Source organism: Electrophorus electricus, chromosome 16 (genome assembly GCF_041902795.1).
Source record: "Electrophorus electricus isolate QZ-2024a chromosome 16, ASM4190279v1, whole genome shotgun sequence".
Lineage (NCBI taxonomy): Eukaryota > Metazoa > Chordata > Actinopteri > Gymnotiformes > Gymnotidae > Electrophorus > Electrophorus electricus.
Window position 1 is genome coordinate 14,693,047 of NC_137512.1, and position 13,771 is coordinate 14,706,817.

General features: G+C 37.5%; 1 protein-coding gene across 9 annotated transcripts in view; it reads left to right on the forward strand.

Annotated features, from left to right (window-relative positions):
- The window catches only part of si:zfos-2326c3.2 (mitogen-activated protein kinase kinase kinase kinase 4), a 48,418-nt gene extending 34,774 nt beyond the window's left edge, over positions 1-13,644 (forward strand). For 4 of the 9 annotated variants that reach the window (XM_081698594.1, XM_035532009.2, XM_081698597.1 and 1 more), the window contains 5 exons: positions 93-242; positions 1,957-2,214; positions 4,476-4,635; positions 10,113-10,252; positions 10,794-13,644. In XM_081698594.1, the coding sequence (XP_081554720.1) occupies positions 93-242; positions 1,957-2,214; positions 4,476-4,635; positions 10,113-10,252; positions 10,794-10,877 (792 nt within the window). In that variant the 3' untranslated portion in view covers positions 10,878-13,644. The other 5 variants (XM_081698596.1, XM_035532010.2, XM_081698599.1 and 2 more) reach the window with 4 other exon arrangements.
- The last annotated feature ends 127 nt before the right edge of the window (positions 13,645-13,771 follow it).

Consider the following 13,771-nt stretch of genomic DNA (forward strand, 5'->3'; position numbering starts at 1 on the left):
GGGTTCCTAACAAATATTGCAGAAATTAATAGTCACTTTAGCTGAAAAAATGTATTCTGGCAATGTGTTAATGCTCTATGATCTTTGCGCAGTCGTTCACTTCCTTGCCTCAGAAGCCACTCTCCGTTGATCTCACTGTGGAAGAAGGACAGAGGTTGAAAGTCATCTATGGATCTGTAAATGGCTTTCATGCCATTGATGTAGACTCTGGAACAACCTACGATTTGTACCTCCCCACTCATGTGAGTTACTTTTCTCACCGAAATGCACAAGAAGCATGCTTAAGCTTAAATCTAATAAAGTTAGTTTGCAGGACATTGACACACCCACATACATACATGCTCCTCGGAAAACATGTGTGGGTGTGTACTTATGATGACCGTGTATCTTCTTAAGTGTTGTAAAATCAGGATCTTTTGCTGGTATGGTCAATTTTATAGATATTAGGGTGGCGTGTGTGTGTGTGTGTGTGTGTGTGTGTGTGTGTGTGCATGTGCATGTGGGTAGTGCAGCTGTAGGGTGCTTGTCAGCTCAGCTTCGCCCACACTGCGGAGCTCTAACCGTTTAGTTCAGTGCTCATGTGGGAAGGAACTGTTTCCCACCAATTGCCATTACACTATGATTCACTCAAATGTGTTACTTTTAAACACAGGCTCAACATAGGCTTTGGAAGTCATATTACTTCAGTGCTCTACTTGGAAGCCAATAGAAAGCTTACTCCCACATACATTTGGAAGATCTGGCATGTCACAAATATTGCTGTCATTCCTAACAGACCCATGTTAGCTTAATTCTACTGGGAAACCTTCTGAATAGCATTTCTAAAAAAATGGTCTAGAAAAGTCTAGTCCTTTCAGCGTGAAATCTATGAACAAACTTGTACAAATTCAGACACTGGTCATTCTTTAGCTGTGTAGGTATTGTAATACAGCAAGTAAGATTTTACCTCAAGGTACCCCCTCCCCCCATTACAGTGATGCAGTACTGCACTAAGATAACACACCTACGCATCACTGCTGTGTATCAGCTTCCTAAGTGGCTCCTTGACACACAGCAAGACGGAGCGAGAGAGAGAGCAAGTTGGTTTTGTAAGACAGAAAGAAGCAGAGACAGAGAGATGGAGGAAGACAGAGAGAGAGAGCCAGAGAGAGAACGGGAGAAGAAATGAAAGGGTGAAAGCCAGAGAGAGCAAGTTGGAGGCAATAAGAGAGGAAGAGGTGGAGAGAGAAACAATGAGAGAATGACAGAGAAATTCAGAGAGAGAGAGAGAGAGAGAGAGAGAGAGAGAGAGAGAGAGAGTGAAAAGCAGGAGAGAGAGAACTCTCAGATGATGACTCTGTTACCCACCCCCAGTGCAGGCCTATGCTCAGATGAGGTGCCCCACATAGATTGCATTCCCTGAGTCTCAAAATCCTTCAGTGAGCGCATCTGCGTGGGTGCATGAGTGTGCGTGCATGTGTGGGTGTTCTGGTTTCCCCTAGCCAATGGCTTGCCTAAAAATACCGCGCCCCAGTCTTAGCTGTGTTCCCAAAGTGTGTGCCTGTTGTAATGACCCATTAGTCTGTCCTTTTCTTTTTTTTTCTAATAGCACAAAGTAGATATATTTAGAGACTACTATCAGCTTTAGCAGTGTGTGAGAAAGAAGCGGTGAGTGGAGGCTATGATGGATTGTGTTATATAGGCTCTCTACCTCTGCTCCTTGCTGTTCCGTCGCTTCTCTCTCCCTCATTCACTCTCTCCTTGCTTGCTCACTCTCATATACAGCCGCGCACACCTTCATGCACTCCCTCTACTGCAGTTGCTTTCTGTTTTCTTTCCAGCGCTCTGTCTTTCTCCGCCTGCTCACATGTACAGATGCACACATCCATGCTCTTTCCACTGTGCTTTTTGCCACCCTTGCTCCATGCCATCACTCTTCGCTACTTCGCACGTCTACGTCTGCACCTTTCTCCGCAGCCCTCTTGCCTCGTTCACTCTTCACCTGCTCTGAGCCCTCGGCGCGCTCCCTCTGCCTCCGACCCGGACGCTCGCGGAGGCACACACCAGCCCACGGCTGCTCTTTCCGCCACTCTGTTCGTGCCAGGGATGCTCATGAGAATCCCACGGCAGAGAATTAAGATAGCCCTGCCTCTATGGGTGCCAGTGCTGATGCTGAGGATTGTAGTGGCTCAGCAGGACGACCAGTCGGTTTGCGTGAGACAGTCTCTCAGCCAGGCAAGTACAGTGGCAGCTCGTGTGTCGGGGTGTGTGTGTGTGTGTGTGTGTGTGTGTATGGGGGTGTGTATGTGTGTGTGGGTGAGTTTGTGCTTGTATGAGAGAGAGAAGGAGTGAGAGAATATTCATGTTCACTTGGTTCTGGGTGTGTATTAAACGTTTCCACTGCCGCAAAACATTTGCATTTGTGATTTATCGTGAGCATTGTTATAACTTATAACTTATGTTTCTTATTGTAGTTATAACTTAACGTTTCTTAATGTAAATGTTCAGTACTTTTCATAGATGCAATGTTATTTAACAAAGCAACGTATACTAGTTTATAAAGCATGCTCTGCATCATCACATTATTCAGATTCATTCTGGTAAAATCTGCATGAACTTTACTTCATGTTTCTCCTAAAAAGTATTTATAAGTCTGGATCAGTCTGGGTAGAAAGGATTCAAGGTCCTCATCTCAATCCCTTAACTTGATGAAAGATTGACATGTTGGAGATAAATAAATGCTTATAACGTCCTGTGAAGTACACCCACACTGCACTTGTCACATCAAGGTTGTGAGAAATAGAGCTACATGAAGCACTGCTGGAGCAGCCCTCCTGAAATGAGATCAAGGTGAACTTCACAGTCAACATTCCACAGTTTATAGCAAATAAATTACATCTGAAAATTCTAAGATAATTAAGTTCTGTACAAATGGTTTTGTACAAATCAGCTGTCAAACTATAAATCAATTTATTGTATGTCTGCTGTCAGTCAAAAAAATATGTTTACAGAGTATTGAAGACCAAGCAGGAGATTAGTGAAATTTACTGTAACTGCAGTGTAGAAAAATTACAGTGTAGTAGAAAAAGTTCCTTGAGAAATAGGATATTTTGGGCAGAAGTTGTGCAAGCAAAGTGCTTCTGAAGTTGGAGGAGGTGGACCAGTTTATAATCAAATTTCTAATTCCCTTATTGGATCTATTCAAAGATGCACAGAAGCACATTAATCAGTTTGGCACTGTGTTGTACTGCCTTTATACAATTACTGACATAAATTAGGGCTAACATAACCGTCACACTGCCAATAGCATACTTCACCAAGTTAAATGTGTTATGCTGGGCAGTTATATTTCAGGTTTGGTAAGAATGAACAATGATAATGCTTTTTTCTAGCAAGTCTTCCAAACAAATTCTAGGCATGGAAGTGACCATAAGTTGCAACCAACTCCAACTGTGATTCTTCAATTATTTCAAGGCAGGCAAACTGCATCTCCCGCTATTTTAATGTGTCACTTGAGTAATACTAAAATAAGTTATTCCTGTCTGATTGTGATGGTCAGCAAAGTTTTGTTTCATTTGTATGTTCTCTGACCTTTCCCATGTTGATAAATGGGTAAAGGCGTTTTGTGTGCTAAGTGTGTGCTGCCTTCTGTTGATACCCCAGTGACGTAGGGAGTGATGGATCATCATGTAAGATTTGAATAAAGTTTCAGTTTAATCATTTAAAAACTGTTAATATTTTTGCTCTGAAGAATTTCTGGATGTCTTAACTGCGGCAGCAAATGTTTATTGTTTGATAACTTTTTAATTATATCATTTACCTCGATTATCTTAACAAGGGCACTAATAATTATGCTTTAGTTTTGTTTTGTTTTAATATATTGTTTTTTCAGGGGTATTCAGGGGAATTTTTCAAGGGGACTACAATGATTCAATTTGATCACCATTATTTCAGTATGTCTTTCAGAGGCAAGAGTTTCGATCAGAGTATTTAAATATTTTAAATGAGATAATCTGTAACAAAAAGCATTTGCATAATTTTGTCATAAATGCAGAGTTATTTATTTTTGGAATTATTTGTGTAATTTTCTAGAAGAGCAATGAAGATTGAAGATTGTTTACACCTCTTTCCACCATCCACATTAGCATAATTATTAGAAGGACAGAAGGAAAATATAAACTATACACATATTCCAATTGCATAAAAATCTGAAAGTATTCCAATTGCATAAAAAGTATGTTCTTAGGCCTCGGATGAAGGCCGACCAGAGAAGGTTACAGTGTCTACTCTAAGTGTCATGGCTTTTGAAATTTAGAACCTAAAACAGTTCAACTCACAGATGTGTATATAAGATGGAGATAAGGTCAGGAATACCTCTAAACACCCACATGACATTAGGTTTATTATTGATCTGTGTGTGTATGTGTGTGTGTGTGTGTGTGTGAATGCATGGATGTGCGTGTGGGTGTGTGTACATGTGTACACACGTCTTCCAGATTCAAGGCTCAATCCGTCCTCATGCCATAATCATTCTGCCCAGCAGCAGTGGGATGGAATTGTTAGTGTGCTATGAGGACGAAGGCATCTACATCGACACCTACGGCCGCATCACCAAGGAGACAGTGTTACAGTGGGGAGAGATGCCTGCCTCTGTTGGTGAGTTAAAATATGAAAATATCATCAGTTACCAATAACTGCAACATGGAAACAAAGGGGTACAAAGGGTTTTTGTTTTTGTGTTTGATTTTTATACCGGAAATCCAGAAATGCAGTCATCACTGATATGATAGGAAGATTATTTAATTTCTCTGAGTTTTAATCTCATGTTAGCTCTCACATGTTAATGAGTACAGCTGCATAGTAAGAAGGTAGACAGCTTGCATGTTTTATTAACTGAAGTCTACACAGTTAAATGTGAACACATATAGATTGCATTGCAAGCCAAAAAAAACAAAACAGGTATATCAGTTATGTAGTGTTATGAACACGTTAATAAATTGGCAGTTGAAATTAATACAATTAATTGGGACAGCACCATGATTAGCAGGGAAAATTAATTAATGTTAATTATTATTTCAATGTGTTAATTTAGTCTTAACTCATAAAAGTTTGAGAACGTAATTATTTCTTGTATACCTGAAATCAGGAATACCACTCTCAACACACATGTTGCAGCCAAGGGTAAGTTTATTGAACCAGAAATAACCAGATATAAAGGAAAAATGTAACCAGAGATAAAGGAAGAAAGCATAAAAAATGAGGGATATGTTAATAATGACTAGAGGTATGTATCAAATTCACTAAAATCATGAAACAAAACAAGCTTAAACAAACAAAATTAACTTTACAAGATTTGTGGTGAATCAAGCGTGGTTAAAGCAAATAGACAAGGGTAGAAAAGGGGAAATAAAATAAATATTATTAAAGCAATGTGTGAGGAGAACTAACTAGGGCTGAACAGGCTACTTAGGAAATGGGAGAAAGGAGTTCCCTAATCCAGTGCTGATGCATAGAAATTGCAGGAGCCTAACTGGTACCAACTGGTGATGTATGAGAGAGGCTTCGATTGGTTTCAACCAGCTGTTCCTGCCAATTGCATTTGATTGTCAAAGTTGGCTCATACTGAGAGCTAGGTGCATTTGCTTGTAGGACTTTTCAGAAGGTAACATAGCAGGAGTCTTGGTACTGGTCAGTTCTGTAGGCCCTTCTTGTCTTTGCTGAACATTCTGGGACCAACTAATCAACATGACATGACAAAACTTCCTTCTCTATCAGCAAAAACAAAATGCTTTTGCTTGATCAAAAATGTTGTGATTTGCGAATTCTCATGAACACGCACTAAAAGATTACAGATTGAACAAGAATAAAAAATGATGCTAGAATCTGATTTAATTTGTTTAGCAAAAGGCTATTTGCTTGCTTTCTTGGAAAAAGTAAAACTTCTTTCTTCTTGCTTTGTCTGTTCTTGCAAGCCTGGACACAAAACTTCTCTTACTTAAAACTATCAACACACCTTTTTATCAGGTATACACCAAGGGAGAGGTTTCATCTGTTGAGGGCTCATGCATATAATATCCTTTGTTTTAACAACAGGGAGGAAAATTCCTTTAGGGCATTCTAAGGAGGTTCACCAAAAAAAAAGTTAAAACAAAATAAAATAATCATACATTTATTGAACAATTTCATATCTCATGGTATTTATAGTTTACAAACCATGAAAGATCATAAACACTTAGAATATGTGAAGTGATTAAACAGTTACTTCCTTTCCTACTTGAAAAACTACTACCTTTTAATATATTTTGTCTAATTGGTTCATGTAAGATTTCAAGTAAAACAATTACAAGCAGTTAACAATTTTGTTTGCATGAGGTAAGCAGCATGAAGAATATTTTGGTAAACAAGATAATGAATATTTTATTTTGAAGATTATTATGATGAATAATGAAAAATAATACTGAATAAGTAATGAAGAGAATAAGAAACAAAACACTAGACAAATTACCAAAACAACAGAAGAAGAGAAGGAAACACCACAGTTTGAAGATTACACTAAGATAACCAGACATTACTTGACTTTATTACACCATTTGATGTCATAGTGAACACCACTTAAACTGTTATTATTTTGTAATGCTTATACCTTTGGCAAAATACATATTTTAATGTTTGATAGAATTCAGAGTCATAGTTCAAGCAATATAACAGACTGTTAGAAGGTTCCTGCATTATAGTCTATGGATTTAGAATACCTAGGGTGTCATGGTAAAAGGGAGCAGAAAGTCATATGTTCAGGGAGGGTTGATGAGACCTGAGATAGTGCCATTTTATGGTTGTTGTTGCTAGGCATCTTGAGCCACAGGGGTCCTGGTTCCTGTTGTAAGTAGGAGGTGAGACAACTCAACCTTACCAAACCAATTTTTTATAAAAAGAATAAGATGCAATTGATCTTTGCTATAGTAAACATCATTGAAAGAAGCAACCCTGTGTTCTTCTTTGGAAACGTTATTTGCAAAGACTGTAAAATGTCAGTATTGTCAGATATTGGATTATTATATTAAATGAGATGCATAAAACTAGTTTTGGAATAATAGAGTAAGCTTGGATGAACAGCCTTAGTTATATTCTCCACCCATTCCCCACCAACTCATATTTTAAATTAAATATAATAACTGGACTAAAATAGGGAAAATACTAGTGTAAAAGTGTTAGGCAGGTGATGCTTTCCATACAAAATGTGGAAATGGCCATATTGATCATGAGGTGCTTAGCACAAACCAGTCTATGTTGGATAGTTTCTAACTTTATTAAATGCTAACTGACTATAGATTTTCAGTCTTGATGATCTCCAATCTTCTTTAATCTCTCTGTCTAATATGCTATAACTGTATAAACTTGTCTATAATCAGTTCATGTCTAACTCTGTTTTTGTTTGACATGAGACATGTTTTAAGTGAAATGTGTTCAAATGTTTTTATTAAAATATAAATCTTCTGAAGTTCAATTTCAAGTTGTGCTCCAGTGCAATGGGATTTCACTTAAATGTCTCTAAAAACATGCCACCTCTATTCTTGAACATTGTTTTGTGTTGTGTATTACACACCTTTTCTGAAAGTAAACTTTTAATGCTCTAAGCAAGATCAGAGACGGAGTCTCATACAGTATGATGAATGCAGTTTATTAGAGAACCCTCATAGTCCACAGACGCAATCCAAAATACATAAGACAAGGTCATCAATCCAAAAAAGTCAATAAGTTAAACCAAACAGTGTGTAATGGTCTGAGCACGTGCAGAGACAGAGTCGCTTGCAGTATGTCGAATGCAGTTTTATTAGAGAACACGGGAATTCCACAGAGGTAATCCAAAGTACATAAAACGGGCGAAAATCCAAAGGGCAGTCATTGAAGCAAACCAAAACAGACAGGGAACAGGCAAAGAGTGTTATCCAGTGAAACAGGTAGAGATCCAATAAACCAGAAGCAACAAACACTATGATAAATGGCTCAGAAATGTAAGACGGGTAAACGAGACTTCGCAAAGACAACAAAACCAGGAAGTAAATAAATATATTGGCATTGCCGGCTAACGTAACACAGTGAGGGAACAGGCAAAGGGGGTAATCCAGGTAAAACAGGCAGAGATCCAATAAACAGACACAATAACCAACAGCTCAGAAACATAACAAGAGTTGACGAGACTTCACAAAGGCAAACTGAACACACGGGGCTTATATAGAGAGGTTAACGATGACAAACAAGATACAGGTGATAGCATTAACAGATGGAGATACTAACCAGGGACAGAACCGACAGAAACCAAAACAAGGAAGCATGAGGAAACGAAACCGAGGAGTAAACAAACAGAGTTGCTGTGGGAACTGTGACCCCAGGGAGGGGCAAACATGACAGAATCCCCCCCTTAATGCTCGGCTCCCAATTCACAAAACTAACAGTAAACCAAGAACCAAGACTAGACAGGTACAGACACAGGAAACATGGACAAAACAGAACACTGTAAAACCGAATGGATCACTAACTGTACAAACGATACTGGGACCGGAACATAGACCCACACAAAGCAGTGATTAGGGGCACAGGAAAGCCTCGAGGTGCAGCCACTGGAACTGGCCTGGCATAAGGCATTAGGACTGGCAGAGCAACTTCCTCCACAGACAGGAACTGGCAGGGTGTCTTCCACTATGCCAGGAACAGGAACTGAAACGGACTGGGCGGTGTCCACGACACTGAGAACAGGATTATGAGCAGGCTGGGCAGCATCCTGTATGCTGGGAACAGGAGCAGGCTGGGTGATGTCTTCCACGCTGGGAACAGGAACAGGCTTGGTGGCATCTTTCAATCCAGGAACAGGAACTGGCTGGGTGGTCTCCTTCCATGGTGGCATGTCAGGAAGGTCCGGAGGATGTCTGGCACTTTTCACACCGGGGTTCAGAGGTACAGATGTGACAGGCAACAGGTCTAGCGACACTGCGTCTATCAGCAGCAGGTCCAGAGGTGTGGCTGCTACTGCTGACATGTCCTGCAACACTGCAGACGCAACCTTTGCATCCCTGAGCGCGCCGGAAACAGCCTGTGCGACTCCATCATGCCTCTAGTCCTCCACACATGTTCCATGGAGCAGGCCTGCTGGGCCTTGAGGGTTCCTAGAACCCCCCCGCCAAAAAAATACATGGATGCCGTCACCTCAGAGAGATGCCTTAGATTTCTTCCTACGTTTCTTTACTTTAGGCTTAACCTGAACTGTCTCTAACATCAGGGAAAGGAGATCGTTTTTATGCTGAGTGCACATAGTCTACTGCAGACCCTTACCAACAGGGCCACCTTGTCAGCTGTGATGCAACAAATTCAGCTTTCACCCTACACAGTAGTATTGCGTTCATATAGCCAATACAGGGTGTCTACTAGTGAATGTGCTGCCAAACCTGCAGATATGCTTACCCTCCTTAGTCCCATTTGGAAGCATGAGGAAGTCGGACACTTCCTTGTCCTTCAAATCTCTTTGCTGCATTCGGCTGTTGGGTATACTGTAACTGGCAACTTCAATAATGAATGTGAAGTCTTCTGTAATATTCTGAGCACGAGCAGAGATGGAGTCACACACAGTATGATGAATGCAGTTTATGAGAGAACACACATAGTCCACAGAAGTAATCCAAAATCAACAAGGTAAACCAAACAGTGAGGGAATAGGCAAAGAGAGTAATCCAAAAGACATGTGGAGATCCAATTAGCCAGAATAAATGGACACAATAACCAACAACTCAGAAGAGTAACGAGTTGATGAGACTTCACAAAGACAAACTGAACACACAAACTAACGAGAACAAACAAGATACAGGTGATAGCAATAACAGGTGGAGTTATTAACCAGGCAGTAGAACCGACCAAATCAAACCAAACCAAGGAAGCATGATGAAACAAAACCAGGAAGTAAACAGGTACAGTTACCATAGGAACCGTGACACCACGGAGGGGTGAATGTGACAAAAACATCCCATATTATTCTGTAAATTAGTCATTTTTACTTCAGTAAACAAGTACTTTGAACTAGTAGGGTATATATAGTCAAACAGAATGGTTTTGTAATTTGCTAATTGGTTTTGTTACTTCCACAGCCTATCTTCAATCAAACCAAGTTATGGGCTGGGGAGACAAGGCCATTGAGCTGAGATCAGCTGACACTGGAGACCTGGAAGGAGTCTTCATGCATAAAAAGGCGCAGAAACTCAAATTCCTATGTGAGAGAAATGATAAGGTATAATTATTTTGCTTCTACAACTTGTCATAACTGTGTGTCTAGACCTTTATGCATCTAGACAAGCTCAATTTAGAAAATTCTATTCAGAAAATTTTAAATGATTGAACACATTATATGAAATATTTTAAACAAATACTAATCTAAAATATTACATATAATCATTTATGCAGTTAATTAAGAATACATACTTTCATAAAGAGCTGACTTTTATTATTCATGATTTTATCATAGTAATTTATATTAAGCATTGTCTGTCAGTGTATATTGTGCCCAACAACACTTATTGTTATTTCTTTAGAAACTCATTTGATAATGTTTTATAACTATCATTATATAAAGTATGCTGACAAAATCTAACCAGGGATTGACTACAGCAGTCAATGTGGGATTTATGCACATGGTATACTGTTAAATAGTTATATATAATAAATGTTGATGAAATTTATAGTTAGGAAAAGGTGGTTTAAACTAATTTTGTTACTAAAGTTTTTGAAGCCTGCTGATATGGAGTGTTTCAAGCTTTTTTATTTATTTGCAGGTCTTTTTTGCCTCAGTCCAGTCAGGTGGCAGCAGTCAGATTTACTTCATGACACTGGGCCAGAACTCCCTTTTCAACTGGTGATTTCTTAAATTTGAGAAACCGTTGCTCAGGGCAGAATGCAAATAAACTCTGAAAACCTTTAATTCAATTAAACATCAAAGTGGCACAATCAATTCCCCAAAATAACAATTTCCTAGATAATATTGTTATTTATAATTGTTTAATTACCAGTTTTAATAATCAGAATGCATTATTAAGATGAATTACATGCACATTTATACAGTAGCTGCTTCTAATAAGATCTTAGATTAATAATTGCTATTTAAAATGTGTTTGGACAAAACAAAAAGATTTTTCTTCCACCATGACACCCAATATGGAGTTAGAATAAGTGAGTCTGACAAGTATTAGTTAGCTGACAGTTATGGCAGTTAATTGGAATACAAATTATTACACTGCTAATCCTTGCCATCAACATGTGTATTTTATTATGCTAGGTTGCTAATTCAAACATTCCTTAACAAATCTAATACCACAACTAATACTGAGTATCTACTTTGCTTTTTTTCCTGTTTTATCTGGAACACTCAGTAATTGTATAATGTACTTTTAAATATGTCTTGCAAATTGAACTGGCCCCACCATACAAATACATCTAAAGCAATCTGCAATGTATATCGTAATTATTTAAGAACAATTTACTTTGGTCCCATAATAGGATATTGGTGAATGAGTATATCTAGGCCGTAAAATGGCACTCTGTACATGAACATTCACATTTAACATGCTTACTCAAGAAACTTAATACCACAGTGCTCACATTTTCACAAATTTATGACTGAGTAGTATAAACCTGGTGACATGTCTGCAACTGATTTATGAATGGTTATAAATATTATTAAATAAAATATAAAGATAAAAAGTGAAGTAGCTCTTTTGATTGAAAATTTAGACTGTTGTTAAGTCATTTGGTATGCTGCATATAGCACATATATTTATGTAGTAATGCAACATAAGTATAAGAAAGTGCAAGCTAACTAATATGTTGATGTTGATAGTTTTCTTATGAATTTACAAATGGCTCATTCTATGTTCATGTTTCATGAACTTACAGTGGAAGTTAATATCATTGTTTGGAGATATTTTTGCATTTGTTGGTCATATAAAGGAAAGCTGGAGTAGTTTGTTCTCATGTAAGCAAAGTTTCCAGAGTAAAAATAGAAAAGACAGATGCAGCAGCTGAAGACCTGAATGAAGAGGACCAGGTTAACAAATGTAGCATCAGACCTTGGACAAACAGCAGTTTTGACATTTTGCTGTATATCAGGCACATGTAATGTAGTTGCCTTTGTGTGTAATGTATGCTCTGTGCACAAATCTGTATGAAGCACTGAGATGTATGCTTTTCAGATTAATTAGGCTATTACATGTTTTCATTCATAATATATGCAGTAAATTGAGCTCTATAAGTAGGTTGTTTCAATAAGCATATGTCTAAGACATGACTTAAATTTGACTATTGAGAAAAACAAGCAACAACATACAAAAAATGAAATTATAGGCAATCTGGAAATACTTGTGCAAAGTTAAAAATAAAAAGGTAGTGTTGGGAAGGTAGTGTTCTCATGACATGGTAGATGTGATTCTACTGTTTTATTAATTATATGGCAAAAGTTAAAAATAAGAAGGAAGTGTTGGGAAGGCAGTTTTATGAAATGAGGAAGTGATGCCAAATTCACTTGATCCAGTTGTGCAAAGTATGAGATATTAAACATTTTGTTAAAATATTGTTAGATGATAGAATAAAATCACCTGGACATAGAAAGAAAGAAAAAAAGAAAGAATGTTTTAGTAGAAGAGTAGTAGTATTAGAGAAAGCTGTGACTAAGCATATCTTGTACACAAATTAGGTGTAGTTTTATTAATTTATAACCCATTGAATTTGTTGCAGGCTATACATAATTATGTGCAACATACCTTAACATCATCTATAAGTAACAACACATGCCATGAGTTAGGAAGGACATTATCATTTTACTTTATAGTAAAATAGTTTTACAGCAAATTACATTAGTGAAAGACATTTTCTCTGTTGTAGTCAAAGATTCAAACACAATGAATATTGAAATATTAATGTCATTTTTCATCCAGATTTCCCGAAGAAGTATTATAATAAAATGCTGAATTAATTGAAAAACATGGGGAGTTACTGACAGTGTTTACATTAACCTTCTATCATAAATGTATTTGTACTTTAGTGAATGTACATACCATTTGCACTCTTTTATAGATATTTTCTATTTGTCATTTATGTAAGTGTATTGTATAATGAATCGGGGGGGGGGGGGGGGGAGTATTTACGCTTTTGCACTCTTGCAATTATTTGGTGTAAACTGTAAACAGTCCTACTTAAAAACAATGTATTTTGTGCTGTTTCCTCCTTATGAAAGTGCAACTATTGTATGAGCCATTTGGGTGAAGTTTCTGTAACATCATGTTACTGTACACATTTACACATTCAATCTTATTTCTTGACTGTGTACTGCATGATTTATTGTTTGAACTTCTTTCTAAAATCTGTTAGTTCTGCAAAATCTATTCACAGGGAAATGTTTGTTGATAACACTTTGATATGCTGGTGTTTGGGTATTTGGCTAGTTCTACAGCAAAACAAAAATTTAGATTCAATGCCTTTTTTCATGCAAAAGTGAACATTCATAGTACCAATTTTTTCTGCTATTTTTCATTACTAGCAAAATAAGTTGAAAGATCTTGAACTGAATTTGTATATACATTTCATGAACTTTACCAATGACAATAAAGTTTTGAAAAATGGAAAGCAAAATTATTTGCATTCTGCTCTTTTAATTGCGGCATATATAATAGTATGGTGACTGATTGGTATATTTAACTATTTACTGTGGAAATGTTTTACAATCAAAACAACCTACAGTTAACAAGCTATAGTTTTATGT